At 51.4% G+C, this 26,096-nt stretch overlaps 1 protein-coding gene across 1 annotated transcript; it reads right to left on the bottom strand.

Moving 5' to 3' along the window:
- Positions 1 to 752: 752 nt before the first annotated feature.
- On the bottom strand, positions 753 to 25,580 carry HSD11B2 (hydroxysteroid 11-beta dehydrogenase 2; the record flags this gene model as incomplete). Its single annotated transcript, XM_081335734.1, has 5 exons — positions 753 to 1,304; positions 2,523 to 2,660; positions 3,195 to 3,380; positions 3,965 to 4,177; positions 25,316 to 25,580. The coding sequence occupies 5 exons, from the start codon at positions 25,578 to 25,580 to the stop codon at positions 943 to 945; spliced, it is 1,164 nt and encodes a 387-aa protein (XP_081191860.1). The 3' UTR covers positions 753 to 942.
- Positions 25,581 to 26,096: the final 516 nt, after the last annotated feature.

Raw genomic sequence — 26,096 nt, 5'->3', positions numbered from 1 at the left:
AGCTGAACACGTGTGTTGCACATGAGAGTCACGCTAGATGCCCGTTACCAGAACAAGCAAAGGCCAGCGCTAAGGAACTTTTCATTGAGGAGCCCTAAACGGTCCTGCCCTCCTCTTAGCTTGCAAGGGGGCTGCCTGGTTCTGGGGGTGGGCAGCCACCGCTTCTCTGGCCAAGAGCCTTTTTAAGGGGGATCGGAGCCAGGAGAAGGTTCTTGGTGCTGGGAGGAGAGCTGAACTCTTCCCCTAGTCTGCTTAAAATCTTGATGGTTCCCAGTAAAACACAATATCCAGTCAAATAATGAAATATTTTTTATTTAATGAACAATACAATTGTGCTCCTTTTGGGGAAAAAAACGGCAGGCCATTGGCTCACCGGTGAGGTCACATCGATGGTGTCCCTGCACAGTGATGAGGGCTGCTGCTGCTGCTGCAGAGAACTGGCCCAGGCAACAGAGGCAGGCTGGCTCATCAAGAAGCCAAAGGCCACGTCTTTGAGGTCAGCCCCTGTCCAGCAAGTGGCAAGAGAAGGTAGCTTAGTTCACTTGAGGCAACTTTTAAGGAGGTATATGGTAGACTAGAGGTGCTCAGAAGCTCTTTGTTTTGGCTAGCAGCAGCTTCTGACCTCTCCTTTGGCACATTGGGGGGGGGGGAGGGAGGGAAGAAAGTCCAAATAAACGTGTTTAGCAAGGATGCTGCTTCTATCCACATCCAGGTATCTCAGGCCTTGCATACAGGACCAGGGCAGATGTGCTTCCCATCCCCCCCAAGGAGGCAAACACAGGATTTGTCCCTCAGAACTGAAAAAAAATGCACTGGCCTGTTTCTATAGGACAAAATTCCCCTTCTAACTAGCTGGATATAGGTGGAATAGAAAGAGGTGCCTTCCAAGGAAATATTCTCCCGAGTTTCTCTGGTGATGGTGCAAAAGAGCCCAAGCAGCTCTCACAACGCCTTGGGTGTGTGGCAGGCCTGGGGACACAATCCCTGGGGCAGCTTTGGATTGATGAAAAAGGTTTTCAGGAAAAGGTCCCGGACTGAGTGAGGGAGGTAATGGTGGATGAAGTACATGAGCCACAGGCCTCTCCCGGGGTAGTATTTTAGCAGCGGTTTGGTGGAAAGGAGGGCATCAGTGATGCTGTCCACCACAGAGCTTAGGTCCTCCACAGCCATCTTCATGAAGTTCACAAATTGCCTGTTGATCTCCTCAAGATACTCCTCCCCGTAAGCTTCCAGAAGGTCAGCAGGTAATGCTGAAAGGAGCTGGTCCTTCCTTTCCTTCCAGTACTCGGGGTTACAGCTGCCACCTGTTGTAAATCAGGGAAAAGGAGAGAGGAGCAGAGCTTACTCTCAAAAAAGGGATTGGAAAAGGCTGGTGTCTACAAAACAGGGACAGTTGCTATTGTAAAGCTTGGTCTTCCAAGAATTTCGGTTTGCATTTTTAAATGACAGTAGATGGTTGCCTGCCTGCTCCCTTTGCTCCATGCAGCATGCAGCATTCTCGCAATCATTTAGTGTATGTTGAGTTTCTATTTTGGGGGCAAATGCGCATATTAATACATAGCACAGCCATCATTAATTTGCCTTAATGATCTTAAAGTGGAAATCAACATAGAACGAGATGATACAATAGTATCATCTATCCTTTTCTCAGCCTGCCTTGAAGAAGTATTTTGCAAACTGGGCAAAAGATGGAACAAAAATCAACGTTGCCTATTTAAATCACGTTAAGGTTTACAGATGATGTTGTTCTCTTCTCACAAGACCCAGAAGAGCTACAAAGACACATACAAGAGCTGCACAAAGCAGAGAACCATTTGGCTTAAAAATAAACCTGAAAAAGAGCCAGGTTATGTTTAATAAATTCACCAAAGAAAGAAAAAATATATCTGGAGAAGACCTAGACATAATAGACCACTACATGCTGTATAGCTTGGCCAACAGATCTCAATGAAAGGTGATGAAATAAAGGAAATTGTTAAATGTGGTTGGCAGGCATTTGGAAACTTAAGTATAATTTTCAAGAACAATCTTCCCCTCGGCCTGATGAGAAAAGTTTTCAATCAGTCTGTGCTACCTGCTCCCTCTAACATACGCCAGTGAAACATGGACACTAACCTCACAATCGATACAAAAGCTAGGAGTGGCATAAAGAGCCATGGAAAGAGCCATGCTCAGCATTACAAGACAAAATAGAAAGACCTGCACATACATCAGAGGATAAATGAAAATATACGACAGCACCAAGAGAGTAAAAAGGATGGAAATGGAAATGGGCGGGTCACATAGCAAGAAGGACTGACGGCAGGTGGACCAAGGCAGTCCTAGAAAGGGTCCCACTTGATAAAAGGCGTCCAGAAGAGACCTAAAACAAGATGGAGAGATGACATCAGCCAGTATGGCGGGCCAAGTTGGCAAGGGAAAGCCCAGGACTATTGGTTGGAAACTTACGGAAGAGGCCTTCATCCTGCAGTAGACCGACAATGGTACAGAGCAAAGCATTTTTCAAGTATTTTCAGCCTTACCTGTTTTGAAGTACCCTGGAAAAATCACGCTCACTCTGATTCCCCAGGGTGCAAGCTCACAGCAGAAGGTGTCCATCAGAAGGCTGAGAGCTGCTTTGGAGCTACCGTAGCTGGCCAGGCAGGGGTAGGGCATATTGCCTGGGGGAACACAAATAAGCCTTGCAGAGCATCGGCCCTCTTGAAGGCTTCAAGGCCCCCAGTAGCAATGCCTCCTCCCCAGAGATCTCCATGGGTCACTATTATTGGTGAGAACCCTCTGAATGGATCGGGGAAACGGCCAGCAATTTTAACTGCATGGAGTGCAATGCTTGCCACAAGGACCTTGGTTCACACAATGCACCAAACCAGATATTGTACTAGGTAAAGCAAGGCTGGGTTGATCTGTTAACGGGCCAAATAAGGATCTCCTGTTTCTGATGAGTCTCTGGACAAACATGTTGCTGTGGCAACCTGTTGTAGTCCCAGGGTGGTGTGTGTGTGTGTGGGGGGGAAAATATATTTCTAGCAAATAAAGTTGCAGATAAGGCCCTCAGAAGGATCTGCTAAAGAAAACAGAATCAGAAAACTAAATTTTGTTTTCCAGGTGGCTGAGCAGCCACTCTGTTCGTAGACCTAACGCCCTCCGGGGGGGCTCAGCCTGAGCAAGCCCTCTTTTCTGAAGGGCCCCCTTACCCGCCGGGCTGCTGACTGTGACGATCCTGCCACGGGATGAGCGGAGCAGGGGCAGCAGCCCTTTGGTCAGCTCCAAGGGCCCAAAGAAGTTCACCTCCATGCAGGTGCGGAAGTGAGGCAGCGGTGTCAGTTCTGCACTGGCAATGGTGTCATTGAACCCAGCGTTATTCACGAGGCCCCAGAGACCTGCCCGTTGAAACAAAACAGAAGTATGGAAATGCTCACTGCGCCCTGAGAGAGCAAAGGAGGAGGTGGGGGGGGGGAATTAAGCAAAACATGGAGTCTGCCTCATGAAAACTATTAATCCCCAACAGTGACCCTGGGGACTATTTTCCGATCGTTTCCTCTACGGGGCTGTGCTGATGGGCAGAACCCTCCTCAGTACAAAAGTGGCTGCAGAACATTTCCGCTCAAGTCCCCCCAGGAGGAGACGCTGGCCGGCCTGGGTGGAAACAGCAAAAGATGTGTCCAAGAGCAAGGAGACCTTGGAAGCCAGCACATTGGGGAAGGAAGGTTGCCGTAGGTCAATGGGCACAAGAAATTCAGGGGCACTCTCCTTTGGCATTTATAGGCCAGTGACTGGACACCATTTCAAGGCCAGCCGTGGTCTTCCCACTTCTCTATGATCCTCATCCCTCAGTCAGATGATCCCTGGGGAACAACCTCTTGGGAAAGAGGGATTCCTACTTCTGAGCAAACGGGGATGGCATCTTCTATGCAACCAAGAGCTGACAATGGGCGCTGAGTGACTGCTGCTGAGCTCCGATTACCTGTCCTTCCGGTCTGGGCCTTGATGAACTGCAAGGCTTGCTGAATGTCCTCCGCCTTAGTGAGATCCATTTGCAGGAGAGTCAGCCGTGGGGAACACGTCTGCCGAAGCTCTTCTGCCCCAGAGCTCTTCAGGTCCAGCACACTGGCATAGACGGTCAGCCCCAGCCTGTCCAGGTGCTGGGCAGCTGCCTTCCCAAAGCCGGAATCGCATCCTGGGGGCCATAAAGGGAGCAGTGGGAATGCTGGACAAGACGTCCTGCCCCACCTCACCTAGGGATGACCTTACATGGTTATTTTGAAGACAGAAAAGATGAAAGCACAAAGGAGGGACATATCAATATGTGGAGGGGAATCAATTATGGGATGATTACGCTTTATCCATAAGGCTTCCAAGAATCTTTGTGGTTTTTCACAATTTTTAAACAAAGATTAATTACAAGTCAAATGGAGACATTTAAATGCACTGAATAGTCACAATGAAAATCTTAGGAATTAATTTCAACATAATTAACTATAAACTTTCCTACTGAGAATGATGGAGATTTAAAAACACTTAATTTGGGTGAGGTACAAGGTCTACTCCCCCATGGAATGTATTTGTACAGTATTACTAAATGCCAGAGATCTCCTCATTGGGCCCCGGGAGACACGAGGCGGGAGGAACATGCAGAACGTGGAAATCATCCAGGTTTTCAAAACAGTTTGGACTCTGCATTTGAATTTTCCTCCGTAAGAATTTTCCTGTAAACAGCACTAGAAAGGGCAGGAGAGAGGGAGAAAAAAATGAAATGAGCACCTCAATCCTGGAAGTGAGAGAATGACAAGAGACAATATCAACCAGGTTCTCTATTTTGACAACTTTTTTGACTTTTCATTGTTATTTTTTTGCAACTATTTTGGAGTCCCCAAAGCATTACAAAGCTCTGAACTGACTGATGCCAAAGCCATCATTTTGTCAGTCTCAATATTCCATCCTTGACTGAGCCAAATAATCTAATAACAAAAAGTAGTAGAAGAAGAAGAATAGCATCAAAACAACCATCAACACTAAGAAAGATGCACCAGGAAGATGATGGGACCCGCAGTTGCCTGGCTTCATCTGCAAAAACCAGCACTTCCGAGATAGGCTGACACCACAAGGGGGCTGGCCTTGTGTTGTGTGTCACACCTCGGGCTGAGTAGAGGGCCTTGTGGGCGCCCTGTCAAAGGTGTCAGGCTGATTATGGAAGAGCCCCTGGAGCTCAGCTGCGGGAGAGCCCTTCCTTCCTCCTTCCAGAGCTTTCCAGACTCACTTCGGGCTTCGGCTGGTGGGGGGAGATGGGAGGGATGGACTCTGATAGCAGCCCCAAAACAGAGGCCCTGATGCTTCGTGTGCCCAGATGGCCCCATTCCCAAATGGGCTGAGCCAGGATTGTGGAAATGATGGGAAGGCCAACAAAGCCTCACTTGACCAGTTGGCTCACATGGAAGCAGTTCTAGCTGTAGCACAAAATAGTTGCCATCTCTGTGCACCGTTAAATGAACTCTACTCATCAGTTGCCTGGAAGAAGGGCGGGGGGGGGCTTTCATTACCAACATCCACAGCTCTTCCCAATGTTCCTCCACTTGCCTCCTCACCAGTAACTTTTTGCTTTCAATTTAGGGCAAGGGGGACCCTGAGCCAGGACAGGAACAGCCCACGGAAGAGAGACGCTTCCCAGAAGGCCTAAAAGGGACATTAATTGGAGCACAGGAGGGCAGGAGAGGCCCTCACCACATCCACCCCCACCCCCTTGGGGGGCAGCTTCAAGATGACTTGGAGCAGCCTAGAAATATACCTTTAATGTTAAGAACAAAAGGTCAAGGACCAAAATATAAAATAAGCAAGGTAAAGGTAAAGGTTCCCCCGCACACGCGTGCTAGTCGTTTCCGACTCTAGGGGCCGGTGCTCATCTCCGTTTCATAGCCGAAGAGCCAGCGTTTGTCTGAGGACGTCTCCGTGGTCATGTGGCCGGCATGACTAGACGCCAAAGGCGCACGGAACGCTGTTACCTTCCCACCGTAGTGTTCCCTATTTTTCTACTTGCATTTTTACGTGCTTTCGAACTGCTAGGTTGGCAGAAGCTGGGACGAGTAACAGGTGCTCACTCTGCTACGCGGCACTCGGGATTCGACCCGCCAAACTGCCGACCTTCAGATCGACAAGCTCAGCGTCCTAACCCACTGAGCCACCGCATCCCCTAATAATAAGCAAAGCGAGCATTAAAATAATGTCAGGAAATAAAATCAGCATTAAAAACCACAAGTTCCCAAAGGATCTTCCAGAGCAGCTGCAGAGGCAGTGCTCAGCCCCGGCTGACGAGGGACCCTCCCTTCCAGCTCGGCCAGCAGGTGAAAGGCACCTTCTGGGACCAAAGCCCTCGTGCCTGTCGGCTGGGCCTCAGGCACCTGCACTTGCCTTGCTTGAGTGGCTTGCGGTCCCCACTGACCGCAGGCGCCTTTGGTCTTTGGCCTGCCTTTCCCCTCCATGCCTGCCACAAATCGTTCAAAGCCGCCGCGGCTTTTATGAACCACGGCAGCAGATCAAACACGGAACTGAGGTTTCTCACCAGCCACTGAGCCTAGGAATGGCTCGTGTACCAGTCGAAAGCTGAGGGAATGAGGAATTTGTCTCAATTTGTTAACCCCTCTCTAATCAACGTGCTATTATAGTTATACCACTATTGCAGCTTGCTTGGAAGGTGCAAGCATGAATTAGTTGTACGATACAGGATACCGAGCATGCCCAGAAAACCAGTCACTTCATGCAACAAAGAGTGTGGCACACAGCAACCAGCGTCTTCATGGTGCCATGCGGAAGCCTGTCCAGGAGCCCAGGGTTGCTTCTTTCTGGGATTCAGCCACCACCGGGAGAAAGGCAGAGCCTCCGAACTGCACCCATCACACTTTCTTGCTTAAATTACAACCAGCCCCATTTCAGAAAGGCGGGGAAAGTGGCTGGTTTTCAGGTCAGGAAACCCTTGAAACTGCGATGTATGGTGGGGGGGGGGAAAGGTCTGAGACTGCTTCCCTTGCTGGGCGGGGGGGGGGGACTGCACTCCATGCCTGTGACCTGCAACACTGAAAACAGCCTGTCCTTTCTCCTGGGCTCCAAGCAGCTGCTCTTGGCCTCCAACCCACAGCCCAGGAGTGACAAGGCGGCCTCACATGAGTGGAGAAACTGGCGGCGCGGGGAGGGGGGCACTCCTTCCAGAGGAGGGCAAGGAGGGGAGGACTTGACTTTCTCACGCCAAGCAGGAGGGAAAGGGGGAGGAATGAAAACAATCTGGGGCCAGCAAGGAACAGGATGTTCTTTCCCCCTCTGATAGGTATGGTGATAGAACTTCCTTCTCCAGCAGATTTGTGGCAACATTAACCATTAACAGCTGTCGGCCAGCTGCCAGCACGCCAAGCAGAGGGTGCTGCAGTCTTGTGTGCACACCGGCTGCCACTCCCTCAGCCTGACATTTCCACCCAAAGGGCAGAAAACCAGCCCGACTGGCCCAGGGGACCTTTTCTCTCCTTGGCCAAACCAGGGCCATCCTTGAGCTGAAGACCAAAGGAAGAATGATGCTGGAGGCAGAGCAGTGCTTTGATGTTTGCAATAATCTGCCCCAAAGCAGCCAGCGATGGGAGAGCAAACAAATATATGCCTAAATGCGTGCCTTTGTTTTCCAGCAGGATCCCATTCTGGCCAATTTCAGAACTGCTCTTCACAGATGATGCCGTCTACCTCTCAATTTTCTTCACACAACCTTCCAGTTGTAAGAGTGTTATAGGAGAGAGATGACCCTGAAACATTTGGGGTCTCCTAGACTCTCAATTCTCTCCCTGTCACAAAGGCCTCTTTCCAGTATGGTCAGCTCTCGGCTGCTTCACAGAACCTGGAATGGGACCCCATCTCATCCATGAACCCACCTGGGTCATCTCTACATTTTTACTGGTTTTCCTCTGGAAGGTCAGTGTGATGGCCTTGGAGAAGAAACCATGTGAGGCCACCCACTGATGGTGGATGTTAGCCAGGCCCCACGGCTGCTCCTTCAAGTGCCCCAGATGCTTCTGAGGAGAGTGAGTAACCCTGGGGCAGCCTTCGAAGGCCAGCTGTCAGCAGCTGTGTTTCTAGAGGCTGCTAGACAAGCAGATGCTTTAGAATCCTGCATATTTTGATGAAATATAATAATAATTAATAATAATAATAATAATAATAATAATAATAATAAGTAAGTAAGTTAGTTGGAAGGGACCTTGGAGGTCATCTAGTCCACCACCACCCCGCTCAGGCAGGAAACCCTATACCAAGGATGTTAAACTGCTGGCCCGCGGGCCAGATGTGTCATCCAGAAGCCACCCCCACCTCACTGCCGGCAATGGCAAAATAGTCCCGATACGTCTCTCGACGTCAAGTGATGTCGCAAGTTTGACATGTCTGCCCTATACCATTTCAGACAAATAGTTGTCCAGTCTCTTCTTAAAAACTCCCAGTGTTGGAGCACTCACAGCTTCTGGCGGCAGGTTGTTCCACTGATTAACTGTTCTGTCAGGAAGTTTCTCCTTAGTTCTGGGTTGCTTCTCTCCTTGATGAGTTTCCATCTGTTGCTTCTTGTCCTGCCTTCAGGTGCTTTGGAGAATAGCTTGACTCCCTCTTCTTTGTGGCAGCCCCTGAGATATTGGAAGACTGCTATCATGTCACCCCTCGTTCTTCTCTTCATTAGACTAGACATTCCCAATTCCAGCAACCGTTCCTTATGTTTTGGCCTCCAGTCCCCTGATCATCTTTGTTGCTCTTCTCTGTACTCTTTCTAGAGTCTCGACATCTTTTTTACATTGTGGTGACCAAAACTGGATGCAGTATTCCAGGTGTGGCCTTACCAAAGCATTGTAAAATGGTATTAACACTTCATGTGATCTTGATTCTATCCCTCTATTAATGCAGCCTAGCACTGTATTGGCTTTTTTGGCAGCTGCAGCACATGGCTGGCTCGTATTGAAGTGATTTTCCACTAGGACTCCGAGATCCCTCTCACAGCTGCTATTATTGAGCAAGGTACCTCTTAAACTATACCTGTGCATTTGGTTTTTCTTGCCTAAATATCGAACCTTACATTTTTCACCATTGAATTTCGTTTTGTTATCTGTCAGCATCTGAGCTGGACATTCTTTCTCTGAAAAAAAGGAGATGATCTTAAAGTAATTTGGTCATTTTTTTTGGAGCTACTTCACTTGGGATAGAAGATTCTAGACCTAGAAGATTCTAGACCTTTTCTTCTGTTAAATTTTAATGTTGCACCAGATTTCTAGTACATGTATAAGCATATATTAATGGTTCTGTCAGTTCGTTGGAACAAATGAGGCTGTAAAATAATGCTTATACTGCAATTTCAGACTTCACATCAGAGGTCAGCTAGTTCCACCTGTTGCTTGGTGCCAATCCACAAGAGCCTTCTGGGTACTCAGCCTTTGTTTTAAGGCTTCCAGTGATGGGGATGGGCCTTTTCCTGAGGCAGCCACCAGAAACACAAGCCTGCCCTCCAGAAAAACAGAGGCCAAGCCCATTCCTTCCTGCACATCAACCTTGAGACATCCAAAGACTGTCACCTATCCCCTCAGTTCTCTCTTCCTCCAACCAAACGCACCCAGTCCCTTTCTTTGTCCCTCGTGGGACTTGGCCTCCAGGCCCCTCACTGCCTTGTTGCCCTCCTCTGCCCCGACACCCGCTCATCGCTGTTGTTTTACACCGCAGTGTCCATAACTGGACTGTCATCCCGAGAGGGCCCTGCTCAAAGCAGCCACGGGGGATAAGGCCTTCCCCTGAACTGAGTCTGATGCTCCTGTTTATGCATCCCAAAATAGTTTTGCCTTTCTAGCAGCTGCATTACACTATTGATCCATGTCCTACTTGTGACTACCTAGAACACCCGGATCTTTTCACATGTACTATTGCCAGGCCAATGTCCACCCCCCTCCTTCTTTTGTCTTTTAATGATTTTCCCAGATGCCTTCCATCCAGTTAAATTTCTTCTTGCTCATTTTGTCCCATTGTTCACCACTTCTCTACATTATACATGTCACTTACAAATTTAACCACCATCCCTCCTTCCAGGTCATTATCAGAACCACTGAAGAGCCAGGGCCCGCACAGCCTCCAGCACCCCTCTGTCTCTTTTTGGGTGGCTGGGAAGACCCTTGGTGGCCCCTCTGCCCATTGAGGACTCCATCCAACTGTTGTGTGCCTGGTAATTTTTAACTCAGCTTGTTGTGGAAACACAGCCTTTGTCTTGGCCAATACAGTATGTCACTGTGTGGTTTCTTTGATTGGGAACGGCCCAGAATGTGAAGTAGTCAGCAGTTGTATTTTGTTCATCTGGATTTAATTTAGTGTATTTTGTGAATCCAGTCGATGTATCCAGAAAAAAAACAGTATGCCACAGGATTTTCTAGTGAGGCACAAATCACACATGGTTCTGCGTGGAAAACAATGTTGTTTTCCAACAGCAGCTTCCCATATTTTCCTCACAGCTTTGTCCATCTTTTTTCTTAACTGTCATGGAGAAAAAGATGAAACAGACGCACAACACCTTTGGCACAGGCACATTGAGTTCCTCAGTGCCTCCCACTCCACACCCCCTGAGCCCATCCAGAAGGACGCCAGGACTGATGGGATCACAAGCTGCTAACATCCTGGAGCTCCATCCTGAGCCTGCTGGAAATCTTCTGCAAGGATGATCAATGTCCAAAAATCCTGGCTGAAAAGGCTTCATATCTGGGGCTGCAGGCTGACCACACCTCCACCTCCTTCCCTGAAAAGACAAGTTGAAGACTAGAGAAAAAGTGTCCAATTTCACGGCTCCAACACTGATTGTCGAGTATCCAGTTGGGGGGACAGGAGAAATTGGTTTAATGTCCAATCTTTCACGGAGTCCAGTTCTTTCCCATCTCTTTTGCATTTCCATGAAGCCACTTGCAGGGTTTACCCGAAGATCAGGAATTCAATATCATCAGGGTGCTGACGCTACCAGCTCCTCTCACCAGTCCAGGTCAGACTGGTTTTGAAGCCCAATCCCAGTGCCCAGAGGCTGCGAGGACAAGAAAAAGGCCAGCCAACCGCTGTTCTCCCACTGGATTGTCTCTTGACAAGCAGCGTTGGCCTGGAAGGACAGGTTCACCTCTCGGAGCAGGGAACTCTTGCCACAGTAACTGCTGCCCTCAACCCCACCCAGCTAGACCACCGCCATGTGCTTTTCAGGGGGCTGCCTTTGAAGATCACTCCAAGTTTAGCATCTGCCAGTGAGAGCAGTGCATTACACAGGTCCCGAGAGCCCATGCTGGTTGTCTTTTAAATTCCAGGGAGTCAGCTCAATGCTGGTGGTCAGCCGAAGACCCTGGAGGGCTTGCAGGAAGCTCTCCCCAAAGGAACAGCTGGAGCAGTTCGCCCTCGCCAAGAGAAACTGTGAGAGGTCACCAATCCAAGCAGTGGGGAGCAGGTATGTGGGGCACAACCGTTCAGCAGCTCCCTTAGTCCTTATGCACAGCCTCCCACCCTGGTAGAATCTGCTCAGTCCTCCCAGAGATGGCTGGTCTTGATTCCAACCTGCTCAGCATTTCAAAATTTGTTACTTTAACTCTCTTTTGTTTACTTAGACCTTTCATTTGTGTACTTTTGTTTGGTTATCAATGGCAGACACGCAGATACAGAACTTTTATTATAAACAGAAAACTACAACATTACATTTTGACATTATCACCATTCAAATTGAGGCACTTGTCACAACATCTTACAAGGTTTGAAATTCCTTAGAAATAGTCGCTCACCACCAAATCTGGGCTATGAGGGGGCATGATAAAAAACAACAGAACTGCTTCAAAAGTGCTTGGGTGCGTCTAGTGGTGTACAGGCGAGCATTATTGTGAACCAACATCACAGTGGAAGTCAGCGGGCCCTGATGCTTGTTATGGATGGCTCGTTTGAGTTTTCGTAACGTTTCACGGTAGACTTCTGAATTGCTGGTCGAACCACGCTCCATGAACTTCACTAGCAGTTACTCCTTTGGCATCTTCACATTTGGCGGGATTTTCTATGGCACCATTTCCAGTGTGGTGTTGGTTCACGATAACCCTCGCCCGCACACCGCTAGACTCACCCAAGAACTTTTGAAGCAGTTCCATGGGGACGTTTTTGATCAACCCCCACCAGCCCAGATTTGGTGCTGAGCGATGACTAAGGCATTTCAAACCTTGTGAGACATTATGACAAGTGCCACAATTTGAATGTTGTAGTTTTCTAATGTGTATAATAAAAGTTCTGTATCTGCGTCTGCCATTGATAACCAAACAGAGGTTTATTTCCAAATTGCCCTCATAATAATAAAAGCCAAAGCAATCATCATCACTGTCAATCTCTAAGCAGTACAAGACCATGTATTTTGGCAATTTTGGCCAATCTCTATATTACATTTAAGTTGGAAAAATAAGGTGGGGATTGTGCCCGAGGCCCCAGTGTGTCCTAGCCAAAGATGGGCCACGGCTGTGACGCAGCTCCCCACAAGGCAAATGCAATCCTTAACAGCCTCGACAGAAGCAGAGCCTCGGGTTCAAGGGCATGACCTTTCTTTTCTGCTCATCAGTCAGGCAGACCTTTGGCCTCCAGCTCTGTGCACGCAGTTTAAGAAGAGGAGATCACCCAGAAAGAAGGAAGGGCAGTCTTGCTGCATTTTCTTCTCTGGAACAAAGTATATTGAGCATCACTTGTGGGTGTTTGCATGCTTGGCGCTCCTACAGAAAAGCGGGCTGGGGGTTGCTCTGGGCCGTGACTGGGGGGAGGCTGGAGCTGGGACACTCAGCCCCATTGTGCCTCAGGTAATCTGTGAAGAATCGTTCTTCTCTGCACTGGCCCATTTTTGAGCATTTTTTTCTCCTGCCACGCCAAAGTTGGCTTCCTTTGATTCTAGCGAGGTATTCCTGCTGACTGAGATTCAGACCTTTTATGTGCCAAGTTGCCAAAGGCTTCTCTGCTTCAGCTTTAGCTGATTTAGTGAAGATATGGTCAGGGACTGAGTAGGGAAGCCTCGGAGCTGAAAAGATTTCCACCAGACAAATCTCTGCTGCCTCAGGGATTTGGACTCCTGAGCACAGATGGAGGAGTGGGGGGGTAGCCCCACATATGGCAAAGAACCTGTGGGAGCCACATCTAATAAACTGAACTTCTCAGCTCAGCCGAGGGGCCGTCTCTGTTCTCTGCTCCACTACCTGCTGCTCAACAGACACACACACCCCCGCAAGAAGAATGGATCCTGATTTGTGCTTAGATTGTAAGCCGCCCTGAGTCTTCGGAGAAGGGCGGGATATAAAAAAAAATCCTACGTGAGGAATGTGGTGCCCAGAAGGGATCCCCAAAGCCTTTGCCTCTCCCTTTGCGGAGGACGCTCCCCCCTGCAGCTCTCCTTGGTGCTGAAAGGAGCCGCGGCTTCTCCGGGCCCTCCTTCCCTTCCTGCCCACCAGGGCTTTCCGAGGGAGGGCTGGATTCTCCGTCCACGGCACAGGCATTCCTGCTTTTCCTGCACTAGCCTTGCAACGCTCTTCTCCGGAACAAGGGCAGGCAGGACTCCTGGCACACCAGGCTGGCAAAGCGGCTCAGCAGTCAGACAAGCATCAGACCTTTAGTTACACGTTTTAACAAGCCGCTTTGGAGGATGCACATTTGATCACACAATTAAAAACCTAGAAAATCTGCGATGGGTTTGGAAGAGGGAGCCCTCAGGGTGGCTGGTGATGCTGCTCTCTGCTAAAATTTCCTGTACAGCAAAGAAGGCAAAAGCACCTACCCCAAACCATGATAACACCAACACCCTCATTTAAATCTAAGAATGTGAATTTTCACATTAGAAGGAACATTAAATACAAAATGAAAGAAGAATCTCAGTCGCTAATATAATTTCACCTAAGGATGATTGAAGCCATTCCTGATCCTGGCCCAGAGGAAGGGGCCCTTGAGCCAAAGGGGAGGTCGACTCACACACACACACCCTCTAAACTTCTCCTCTGCGCCAAATGTCATGTGACCTTTTTAGCTCCAAAGTGCCCTTGACAGAGGGGAAGGAGGAAGTTTTTCAGGGAAGCATCCTTTTGCTCTTTGTTCTTTATTCTTCAGTCGTGATGGTGGAGAAGTTTGTTAGTCCCTTGCAACTAGTTGTGACCGGATAACATTTTGCCAGGATTGTCTGTCTACAACTATTTCTCTAAGTTCTTGTTAAGTCCTGCTTGCGTCATCAGTGGAAGTATCTAGCCAGCCTCAGAGTTGATTTGCTTCAGAGCTTTCTCCAAGACTCTTGCTTTGCATTATGTGCTCAGAATAGTTAACGTTAGCTGCATTATGAAGTGCTTCCAGTGAGCAATCTAGTTTTATTTGTAGAATTGAACTGCTTTTTTCTTCCAGTCCAAAGTATTCTGGAATAATTTTATTTGATATCAGCTGCCAAAAAAACCAATGCAGTCTTGGGCTGCATCAACAGAGGGACAACATCAAGATCATGGGAAATGATAGCCCTGCTCTACACTGCACCAGTGAGGTCACACTTAGAATACTGACCCAGTTTTGGTCGTTACAATACAAAAAAGACTCTGGAAAGAGTGCAGAGAAGAGCAACAAAGGTGATTAGGGGGCTGGAGTCTAAAAGATTTGAAGAACAGTTAGGGGAACTGGGTATGGCTAGTCCTACAAAGAGAAGGATTAGGGTAACATGATAGCTGTCCTCTATACTTGAGGGGCTGTCACAAAGAGCCCTATTCTCCGAAGCATCTGAGGGCAAGAGAAGAAGTAACAGGTGGAAACTTATCGAGAGAACCAACCTAGAACTAAGAAGTAATTTTGTAACACTGAGAACAATGAACCAATAGAACAGCTTGCCTCCTGGAGCTGTGGCTGTGCCTCCAAGAAAAGATTGGGCAACCATTTGTCTGGGATGGAATAAGGACTCCTGCCTTGGGCTGGGGGTTGGGCTAGAAGACCTCCAAAGTCCCTTCCAGCCCTCTGATTCTCTGATTCCAAGTTTGATTCTATTCCACACAAGGAAGCCGGCAATCCTTCAGTCTTGATCATGTCCCTTAAACTGTGAAAGTTCAGTCTGACAATTCCAAATTCCAAAGAGCAAGAACAGGAAGCTTCCCTAAGTAACGTGTAACATCTCCTGAGGCAGGGATTGCTGTGCCCAACTTCTAATCCCATGGCCAGCAGCAATAATAATCTGTACATTATGGCTAATCGGTTGCAGAAATAATAATAATTAAAATCCGTAAGTCACCCAGTTATAGGGAAGATGGGTGGCAAAAAATTTTAATAAAATATATAAATAAATATGAATTCTTTAAAAGTTCACCAAAACTGACTCACATCTGCCACTGTGACGACAGCATGATTCCTCACTCAGGGACCATCAATAACTGAGTCTGCGTCTTGCCAGCTAAGCAGGCACCATTGCAGGACAGCCTTTCAAGCAGATCCATCAGCTGGACGGGACGGATGTTTATGGAAGGGAGGATGGGTTTCTCTCCTGGGCAGAGCTGCAGCTGCTCTTGGGGCTTTGAGTGGCCCAAGCTCTGGGGCTGTGTTGCCCAGGCAGTGCCATCACAGAAGGGCTGCCAGCTCCAGGCAGGCACCGTCGGTGGAGTCCCAGGCCCACCGCCTCTACTTTCCGTCTGGAGCACGTTTGGGATCTGTCACCCTCCCCAGCATCTCCAAACTATCTGCTGTCTAAGAGTTTGCAGGTTTTTCAGGCACTAAAAACTCACCAAAAGAATAATCTTGTTTTTTTTTAACCTCTTATCTTTTCCCGTGGTGGAAGCTCCCCAGGAGATTTGATGCTGACTTGTCTTCCTGACAAATTTTCTCCTTCCCAGAGTGAAGAAGGCAAAGAGGTTCCTCCCTTGTCTAGATACCAATCAATAAAAAATACATAAGCATGGGAGGATTTTGTTTTAAGGGAAATCAAAGGTCAGAACACGTTTCTTGGCTTAGAAACCAGTGAGGTGACAACAATCAGGGGATCCCCTCATAACAGAAAAAGAAGCTGAGACAGGTGGGAGTTGCTAAAGAAGGAGAAATTTAAAACTTATTTGTAGACATTCCCCCAAGAACATGTAGAAAAAAGGAGGTACAGTCTCGATTAAGACCAGTCACTTGGGAACTGTTCAAGGTTACGACGGATCTCCTGGGGGACTGCTTGCCACCAGATAAGAATTTCTGATGGTTGGGTTCCCTCTAGAGTCCCGTGGCTGAATTTTAGGCACTCGGCAACCAGGCCACATTTACGTCCCTTTGCAGCATCCCGCAGTCATGTGGCCAAATTTTATGATGGTTTTGGTGAAAACTGAATCCATAGTGTAGCACTGGTTTGCTTAACAGCCATGCTGTTTGCTTAATGAACTGAGTCAAAAAGGGTGCAAAATCAGGTCAGTCATCTTATTGGCCCAATCCTGCAGTTGTAAAGCCAACATTGTGGTCGTTAAGCAAACCCACTGTTGCCTGGAAGCCAGAAGCAAAAGCCAGTTTCCAGCAAAAACCATCGTAAATCACGGTCACATGACCATGGGATGCTGCAAACCACCATAAATGTGAGCCGGATGCCAAGCATCAAAACGCAATCTTGGGATCTCCCATCTGAACCAGTTGGGTTGATGGTGATGCATGAAGGTAAAAGGTACCGTTTGGTTACTGTGATGCAGGCGCGTGATTTTTATAATAACGTTTTAAAAGCAACCCCATTATTACTTTTGGAAGCTGCAAAGAGATCTGGAGAAGGAGAACATCAAGAGGTTGAAGATGGACAGACAGAGGTGAACGGTGCTGGAGGAGATCAAGCTACAACTTCTTTGGATGATCTTAGAGAGCAGAGGGTGACGCGTGCTGCTTTAAAACGATTAAAAAATAAAAAATAAAAGAACAAGATCAGCAGATGCCTATGGAACTTTCACAACGTACTTATAGCCAAGCAGTGGGAGGAGCACGGCCTAAAAAAGATAGTCCTATCAGAGCAGCGCTTTAAGAGCTTTGGGATGATATGCATGACAACTAAATTTTTAACTTGGAACGTTAATGGACTAAATTCACCACAGAAGAGGAAGAAAGTTTTTCAATATTTAAAACAATTCAAGATAGATGTTATATGTTTGCAAGAAACGTATATTAGGGTTGTGGATCAAAAGTACCGTATATACTTGAGTATAAGCCGAATTTTTCAGCCCACTTTTTGGGCTGAAAAATTCCACTTCGGCTTATACTCCAGTCAACAAAAAAACTTACTGAGGACTTGTGCGCGGCCGAGGCTTTGGAGCTTCCGGGATCGCGCTCACCTCTCCCAAGCCACCGCCGTCCGGAGACCTGCCGAAGTTTGGGGAGGTTTGGGGAGGTGCGCGCGCACCTCCCCAAAAGTCCCCAAACGAAGCCGGGTCTCCGTTCCTCTGCGCCCTGCCTGCCTGCTTCTTTCCACAGCGGAAAGAAGCAGGCAGGCAGGGGGCGGAGGAACGGAGACCCGGCGACGTTTGGGGAGGTTTGGGCGCCTCTCCAAATATCCCCAAACGTCGCCGGGTCTCCGTTCCTCTGTGCCCTGCCTGCCTGCTTCTTTCCACAGCAGAAAGAAGCAGGGAGGCAGGGGGCGGAGGAACGGAGACCCGGCGACGTTTGGGGAGGTTTGGGCGCCTCTCCAAATATCCCCAAACGTCGCCGGGTCTCCGTTCCTCTGTGCCCTGCCTGCCTGCTTCTTTCCACAGCAGAAAGAAGCAGGGAGGCAGGGGGCGGAGGAACGGAGACCCGGCGACGTTTGGGGAGGTTTGGGCGCCTCTCCAAATATCCCCAAACGTCGCCGGGTCTCCGTTCCTCTGTGCCCTGCCTGCCTGCTTCTTTCCACAGCAGAAAGAAGCAGGGAGGCAGGGGGCGGAGGAACGGAGACCCGGCGACGTTTGGGGAGGTTTGGGCGCCTCTCCAAATATCCCCAAACGTCGCCGGGTCTCCGTTCCTCTGTGCCCTGCCTGCCTGCTTCTTTCCACAGCAGAAAGAAGCAGGCAGGCAGGGGGCGGAGGAACGGAGACCCGGCGACGTTTGGGGAGGTTTGGGCGCCTCTCCAAATATCCCCAAACGTCGCCGGGTCTCCGTTCCTCTGTGCCCTGCCTGCCTGCTTCTTTCCACAGCAGAAAGAAGCAGGGAGGCAGGGGGCGGAGGAACGGAGACCCGGCGACGTTTGGGGAGGTTTGGGCGCCTCTCCAAATATCCCCAAACGTCGCCGGGTCTCCGTTCCTCTGTGCCCTGCCTGCCTGCTTCTTTCCACAGCAGAAAGAAGCAGGGAGGCAGGGGGCGGAGGAACGGAGACCCGGCGACGTTTGGGGAGGTTTGGGCGCCTCTCCAAATATCCCCAAACGTCGCCGGGTCTCCGTTCCTCTGTGCCCTGCCTGCCTGCTTCTTTCCACAGCAGAAAGAAGCAGGGAGGCAGGGGGCGGAGGAACGGAGACCCGGCGACGTTTGGGGAGGTTTGGGCGCCTCTCCAAATATCCCCAAACGTCGCCGGGTCTCCGTTCCTCTGTGCCCTGCCTGCCTGCTTCTTTCCACAGCAGAAAGAAGCAGGGAGGCAGGGGGCGGAGGAACGGAGACCCGGCGACGTTTGGGGAGGTTTGGGCGCCTCTCCAAATATCCCCAAACGTCGCCGGGTCTCCGTTCCTCTGTGCCCTGCCTGCCTGCTTCTTTCCACAGCAGAAAGAAGCAGGGAGGCAGGGGGCGGAGGAACGGAGACCCGGCGACGTTTGGGGAGGTTTGGGCGCCTCTCCAAATATCCCCAAACGTCGCCGGGTCTCCGTTCCTCTGTGCCCTGCCTGCCTGCTTCTTTCCACAGCAGAAAGAAGCAGGGAGGCAGGGGGCGGAGGAACGGAGACCCGGCGACGTTTGGGGAGGTTTGGGCGCCTCTCCAAATATCCCCAAACGTCGCCGGGTCTCCGTTCCTCTGTGCCCTGCCTGCCTGCTTCTTTCCACAGCAGAAAGAAGCAGGGAGGCAGGGGGCGGAGGAACGGAGACCCGGCGACGTTTGGGGAGGTTTGGGCGCCTCTCCAAATATCCCCAAACGTCGCCGGGTCTCCGTTCCTCTGTGCCCTGCCTGCCTGCTTCTTTCCACAGCAGAAAGAAGCAGGGAGGCAGGGGGCGGAGGAACGGAGACCCGGCGACGTTTGGGGAGGTTTGGGCGCCTCTCCAAATATCCCCAAACGTCGCCGGGTCTCCGTTCCTCTGTGCCCTGCCTGCCTGCTTCTTTCCACAGCAGAAAGAAGCAGGGAGGCAGGGGGCGGAGGAACGGAGACCCGGCGACGTTTGGGGAGGTTTGGGCGCCTCTCCAAATATCCCCAAACGTCGCCGGGTCTCCGTTCCTCTGTGCCCTGCCTGCCTGCTTCTTTCCACAGCAGAAAGAAGCAGGGAGGCAGGGGGCGGAGGAACGGAGACCCGGCGACGTTTGGGGAGGTTTGGGCGCCTCTCCAAATATCCCCAAACGTCGCCGGGTCTCCGTTCCTCTGTGCCCTGCCTGCCTGCTTCTTTCCACAGCAGAAAGAAGCAGGGAGGCAGGGGGCGGAGGAACGGAGACCCGGCGACGTTTGGGGAGGTTTGGGCGCCTCTCCAAATATCCCCAAACGTCGCCGGGTCTCCGTTCCTCTGTGCCCTGCCTGCCTGCTTCTTTCCACAGCAGAAAGAAGCAGGGAGGCAGGGGGCGGAGGAACGGAGACCCGGCGACGTTTGGGGAGGTTTGGGCGCCTCTCCAAATATCCCCAAACGTCGCCGGGTCTCCGTTCCTCCGCCCCCTGCCTCCCTGCTTCTTTCTGCTGTGGAAAGAAGCAGGCAGGCAGGGCACAGAGGAACGGAGACCCGGCGACGTTTGGGGATATTTGGAGAGGCGCCCAAACCTCCCCAAACGTCGCCGGGTCTCCGTTCCTCCGCCCCCTGCCTCCCTGCTTCTTTCTGCTGTGGAAAGAAGCAGGCAGGCAGGGCACAGAGGAACGGAGACCCGGCGACGTTTGGGGATATTTGGAGAGGCGCCCAAACCTCCCCAAACGTCGCCGGGTCTCCGTTCCTCCGCCCCCTGCCTCCCTGCTTCTTTCTGCTGTGGAAAGAAGCAGGCAGGCAGGGCACAGAGGAACGGAGACCCGGCGACGTTTGGGGATATTTGGAGAGGCGCCCAAACCTCCCCAAACGTCGCCGGGTCTCCGTTCCTCCGCCCCCTGCCTGCCTGCTTCTTTCCGCTGTGGAAAGAAGCAGGCAGGCAGGGCACAGAGGAACGGAGACCCGGCGACGTTTGGGGATATTTGGAGAGGCGCCCAAACCTCCCCAAACGTCGCCGGGTCTCCGTTCCTCCGCCCCCTGCCTGCCTGCTTCTTTCCGCTGTGGAAAGAAGCAGGCAGGCAGGGCACAGAGGAACGGAGACCCGGCGACGTTTGGGGATATTTGGAGAGGCGCCCAAACCTCCCCAAACGTCGCCGGGTCTCCGTTCCTCCGCCCCCTGCCTCCCTGCTTCTTTCTGCTGTGGAAAGAAGCAGGCAGGCAGGGCACAGAGGAACGGAGACCCGGCGACGTTTGGGGATATTTGGAGAGGCGCCCAAACCTCCCCAAACGTCGCCGGGTCTCCGTTCCTCCGCCCCCTGCCTCCCTGCTTCTTTCTGCTGTGGAAAGAAGCAGGCAGGCAGGGCACAGAGGAACGGAGACCCGGCGACGTTTGGGGATATTTGGAGAGGCGCCCAAACCTCCCCAAACGTCGCCGGGTCTCCGTTCCTCCGCCCCCTGCCTGCCTGCTTCTTTCCGCTGTGGAACGAAGCAGCCTGAACGAAGCAGGCTGCTTCTTTCCACTGCGGAACGAAGCAGCCTGCCTGCTTCTTTCCGCTGCGGAACGAAGCAGCCGGCGGCGGAGGCTTGCAGAACGGCGGATCGGCTTATACTCAAGTCACCAACTTTTTCCAGTTTTTGGGGGTGAAATTGGGGGTCTCGGCTTATACTCGAGTCGGCTTATACTCAAGTATATACGGTATTTACTGAACTCAAGGTTGGGTACGCGATTTGTTGTTTCTGCAATGAATAAGAAAAATGGAGTGGTTGTTTATGTTAAAAGTGCTTTAACAGCAGACTTAATTGAAGCAGATAAGCATGGAAGATACGTTATGATAGAGCTGCTGCTAGAAGGCAAAAAGACGCTTTTAGTTGGATTATATGCTCCTAATCAACAACAAGCTGACTTTTTTAGTTTACTTTATACAAAGCTTACCCAGTTGGATTATAAATCTGTTATTTTTATGGGGGATTGGAATGGTGTTTTGGATGTACAGATGGACAAGGCTGGAGCTTTTAAGCGCGTCCCAAGTCATGCTAGATTGCCTAAATCTTTTTTTTTTTTTGAAATGAAGATTTTATATTAATAGTGTTTGTAGTTATTCTATATGAGCTAGAGAGTGATAGATTTTAGAGTTTACGGTTGTTAGCATGTGGTTGTTTATGATTCTTTTTTTTCTGTTTTTTATACCTTGTACTTAGCTCTGGGAAGTCGGGGGGGGGAGGGGGGGAGGGGTAAGGAGGGAGGGATAGGGGAGGGGTAGGGGGGTTTGTTAAAGATAAAATGTATGATAAAACTTTTTAATAAAAAAAACACGCAATCTTGCGATCATGGGAAGGGGGCCCGGCCTTCGCATCCACGTTGTAAGTGCTTTTAGGGGGCCTGTCATAACTTTGAACTGTCCTTAAATGACCAGTCATAATTTGAGGACTACCTGCATTTTGCTTTGGTCACCTCCCATCTTGAGTCCTGTTCCAGTCATGTAGTGGATTTTGAGAAATTAGGACTCAGAGGAAGGCAATGAAAACTATCCTGGGGCATGGAAAGAGAAGGAAATATGACTGAGGGGGACATATATAGCCTTGCTGAACTATCTGAAAAGTCAGGTGGTCAGGACCTGTTCACTCTCACTCCAGGATGGAGAGAGAATAGGAGCACCTGACTTACAGGAAGGCTGATTCTGCATGAATCCTAGAAAAAACGTCCTTTGGCAGGGAGCTCATGGCCCAGAGAGGAGAGGAGTTTGAAGGCTTTTGTCGGGGTTCCCATGAGCTTTGCGACTCCTTTCAAATTCAGGATTCACTTATTTGAAAGATTCTTTTTCAAGCAGGACCCCAATTTCTTTGGCTGAATTTCTGGAACCGTCATCGCCCTGCATCTCACTGCACCAACCAAGAAAACAGTCTAGAGAATGAGGAGAGTGAAAGAATTGAGAGATCAAAGCACACATAAAAGATTATACTACCCCAATGATTTCTTTATTAGCCAAAGAGATCAAATATATTCCCCCACACACACACATTAGAACCTGATCTAAGCAGAGACTAACTAACGTTGCAAGCCTGAGCTGTGCAGGTTTCTGTTCTTAATCAAAACCAAATGCACTCCAATCACTGGCAGGCATTAGGACCTAGAGCAGCACAGCGGGAGGAGCAGCCCCAAGCAAATGGGCTTCACCCAGTTGGCCAGAAACTATTCTAAACTTGTCTTCTTGGACACAAAGAACCTGCCAGAATCGCTGAAGAGAGTCTGCAATAGCACTTTGGCATTTTTGGAGTCTGTGTCCTTTGACCTGGGAACAAGCTGTGCAACGGCGTGGACCAGAAGCAGCTAATGCGCCCCAAGGCCAGATGTGTCTAATCAGTGTTCCACTCTCTTTTCTCCTGGGAAAACCAGAGCTGACCATAAAAAGCAGATGGCCCCCTCCAAGCATCTGTCCCAGTCGAGAGCTGATCTGGCTTGAGCGCAGCCTTTCCTGAACCCGGCTGCCAGCAGCATCAGAGAAGCGTCCTCTGGATGCTCCCTGGGGCTCCAACTGACTGCTGACCCCAGGCTGTCAACGCAAGCAAGCTCACCAGCTGCCAGAATAATACACCGCTCTGACTTAGAGGTCAAAAACCTCCAAATGACCCCATCAGAAAGCACAGGAAGAATTGTACGTACAGCTGCCTGGTAGCGCATTGCCTCGAAAAGCATTCCCTGTTTTCCTTTTGAAGGTCTTTGCACCAGAAAATTAACACTCTAAATGCAGAATAATAGAATACTAGAGTAACAGATTTGGAAGGGACTTTGGAGGTCTTCTAGTCCAACCCCCTTCTCAGGCAGGAAACCCTATATTATTTCAAACAAATGGTTGTTTAATCTCTTCTCACAAACCTCCAGTGTTGGAGCATCCACAACTTCTGGAGGCAGGTTGTTGCACTGGTTAATTGTTCTATCAGGAAATTTCTCCTTAATTCTAGGTTGCTTCTCTTCTTAATTAGTTTTCATCCATTGCTTCTTGTCCTGGCCTCAGGTGCTTTGGAAAATAGCTTGACTCCCTCTTCTTTGTTGACTGCTATCATGTCCCCCCTTCTCTTCATTAAACTACTAGACATACCCAATTCCTGCAACCGTTATGTGTTTTAGCCTCCAGTCCCCTAATCATCCTTGTTGCTCTTCTCTGCATTCTTTCTAGAGTCTCAACATCTTTTTTACATTGTAGTGACCAGAACTGGATGCAATATTCCAAGTATGATCTTACCAATAAATTATAAAGCAATACAACTTCATGTAATCTTGATTCTGTCCCTCTGATAATGCAGCCTAGGACTGTATTGGTCTTTTTGGCAGCTGCAGGACATTGCTGGCTCATATTAAGTGATTGTTTACTTGAGTCTCCAAGATCCCTCTCACAGTTACTATTATTGAGCAAGGTACCACCTACGCTATACCTGTGCATTTGGTTTTTCCTGCCTAAATGTAGAACCTTAACTTTTTTCACCACTGAATTTCATTTTGTTAGACAGCGCCCAGTGTTCAAGTCTATCAAGATCTTTCTGTATCTTAAGCCTATCTTCTGGAGTGTTGGCTATTCCTGCTAGCTTGGTGTCATCTGCACATTTTATGAGTTCCCCATCTATCCCCTCATCCGAATCATTGATGAAGATGTTGAAGAGTGCTGGGCCCAAAAACACGAGCCTCGAGGTACCCCACTGCATACTTCCCTCCATGTAGATGCACTTCCATTGAGGATTGCACCCTGAGTGCAGTTGGTCAACCAGTATGAATCCATCTGGTGGTGATGCTGTCTATCCCACATTTTTTGGCAGAGTTAGTAACTGTAATTTCCCCACCAACCAAACTGCTCCTTGAGGCCCAGTTCCCCAAACTTGTTCTCATTCAGAAAGGCTGCACCTGAGACTGGGGTCTCTCACCAGCTGATATCACCTGCAGCAAAGCCGCCTGCAGCCAGAGGGCCAATAGATTTATACAAATTGCTAGTCTGTAAATTCTTCTGGAGAAAGTAGGTGTCCTTACTCAAGGGGTGCCTTTTCTCTTTCGGACGGGTTTCCTGGCGGAGGGGCTCATCTGAGGGAGCAAAGAAGGGGCAACAGCGGCCATGTGGCTGGGCAGGGAGAAAAAGGCTGCACCAAGCCACGGCTGACCCCTCAGCGCCCGCTGGTCTCTTCCACCCAAGGGTGTGGATCCTCACGGGCCGAGGCAAGCCGGACCCTCCACGGGGGGGGGGGTTCTTTAGGCAGCCTAATTGAGTCGCCAGATCCTTAGGCATCCGGGGACAGGACCCCTCTGAACTCAGGGGGGCTCAGCCTGCGCGGGGCTTCCTCTGGCCGGGCCCTGCCCCTCCTCCGGCTTGCGTGCCCTTAGGGATCCGGCATCAGGGCCGCCCGCCGCCCCAGCTCTCGGCCCCGCGTTCTTCCCGCCTGGCCCCAGGGCGCGCCTGACCTTTCCCGCCCGACCTCTTTCCCCGAAGGAGCCGCGTAGGATCCGGCTCCCACCGGCAACGTCTCGGCTGCCGCCGGCGCCTGAACCGACCTGACGGGGCGAGCCCCGCTCGGCCCCCGCCCGCCAGGCCCTCAGCGCGCGGCCGGGGCCGTCGGGGGCACGCTGACCTCGCCGCCGCCGCCGTCCGCCAGGAGGCGGCTCGCGACGGCCGGGAAGGAGCCGTCTGGGCCAGTCCCCGCCGGACCGAGGCGCGGGGCAGGGCGGGCGGCTCTCGCTCAGACGGGGCGCTGGATCCGGGAGCGTTTCGCCCGCCGCCCCGCTCGGTCCCCCGCGGCGGAGGGGCCCCTTCTGGGCCGCGGGACGTAAGTGCGCGTTTCTGGGCCGCCGGCGCGCCTCGCCGGCGCCAGCATCCTCCTCTCGGTTCCGGCGAGCTCTCTCCGGCGCGGCTCCGGGACACGGCTGGGCGGGAGCGCCGGCGGCTCTCCCCAGGCGAAGGCGGCGCTGCCCGTCGGCTCTCGGCCCGAGGGGAGGGCCTCGCGCCCGCGGACTCACCTGTCACCAGCACCGCTCTCCCCCCCGCGGGGATGCGCCTCCGCCGGGCGGCGCTGGCCGAGACGAGCCAGCAGGCAGCCGCCGTGAGCGCGGCGCCGAGGGGCAGCGGCAGGACGGCCTGGCCCAGCGCCTGCAGGACGGCCAGCAGCCCCACGCGCAGCAGCAGCCGCCGGCTCAGCAGCAGGTCCGAGCGCCGGAGCCGCACCGCCAGGCTGCCCAGGAACAGCAGCCACACCGAGAGGCTGCACGCCCAGTCCAGCTCCATGCGGGGCAGGGCGGGAAGCCGGCCGGGAAGAGCCACCGGGAGGCCGACAGTGAGAGGGAAGCGGCACATGAGTTGTAAAAAAGAGGCGGCGGGCGGAGCTGCCCCGCCCTGCGCCCAATGGGAGAAGTTCAAGGCCTGGGGGGAAGCAGGAGGGGCGCCGGCCGAGGCGGGGTGGCGGCTGCCCTCCGCCCGGGAAGCGCTGCGCCTCGGGGGCCGGCGGGGCCAGTCGGGCCTTCGCCTCCTCTGCGACGGACAGGGAGGGCAGGGCGGCCCTCCGCTCTCGCCTTTGCGGGTCTCGTATGCGCAGGTGCAATTGGCCAAAGTTGCCCAGGAGCCCTCGGGTGCAACGGCCCCTTTTGCGCGTCCCCCGCGCCCTCCCCGCAGAAGAGCCTCCCCGGCCGGAGCTCGAAGGCAAGAGCCCCCCAGCAGCCCCTCTTCCCCGCAGGGGCCCGAGAGCCGCCTTCCGTGGGGTGGAGCTGGACCCCGCGGGACGCCTCCCCTGCATCCCCCCTGGGT

Source organism: Vipera berus (assembly GCF_964194415.1).
Source record: "Vipera berus genome assembly, chromosome: 10".
Classification (NCBI taxonomy): Eukaryota; Metazoa; Chordata; class Lepidosauria; order Squamata; family Viperidae; genus Vipera; species Vipera berus.
The sequence above is the reverse complement of the archived record's forward strand: the minus strand, read 5'-3'. Positions and strand labels throughout refer to the sequence as shown.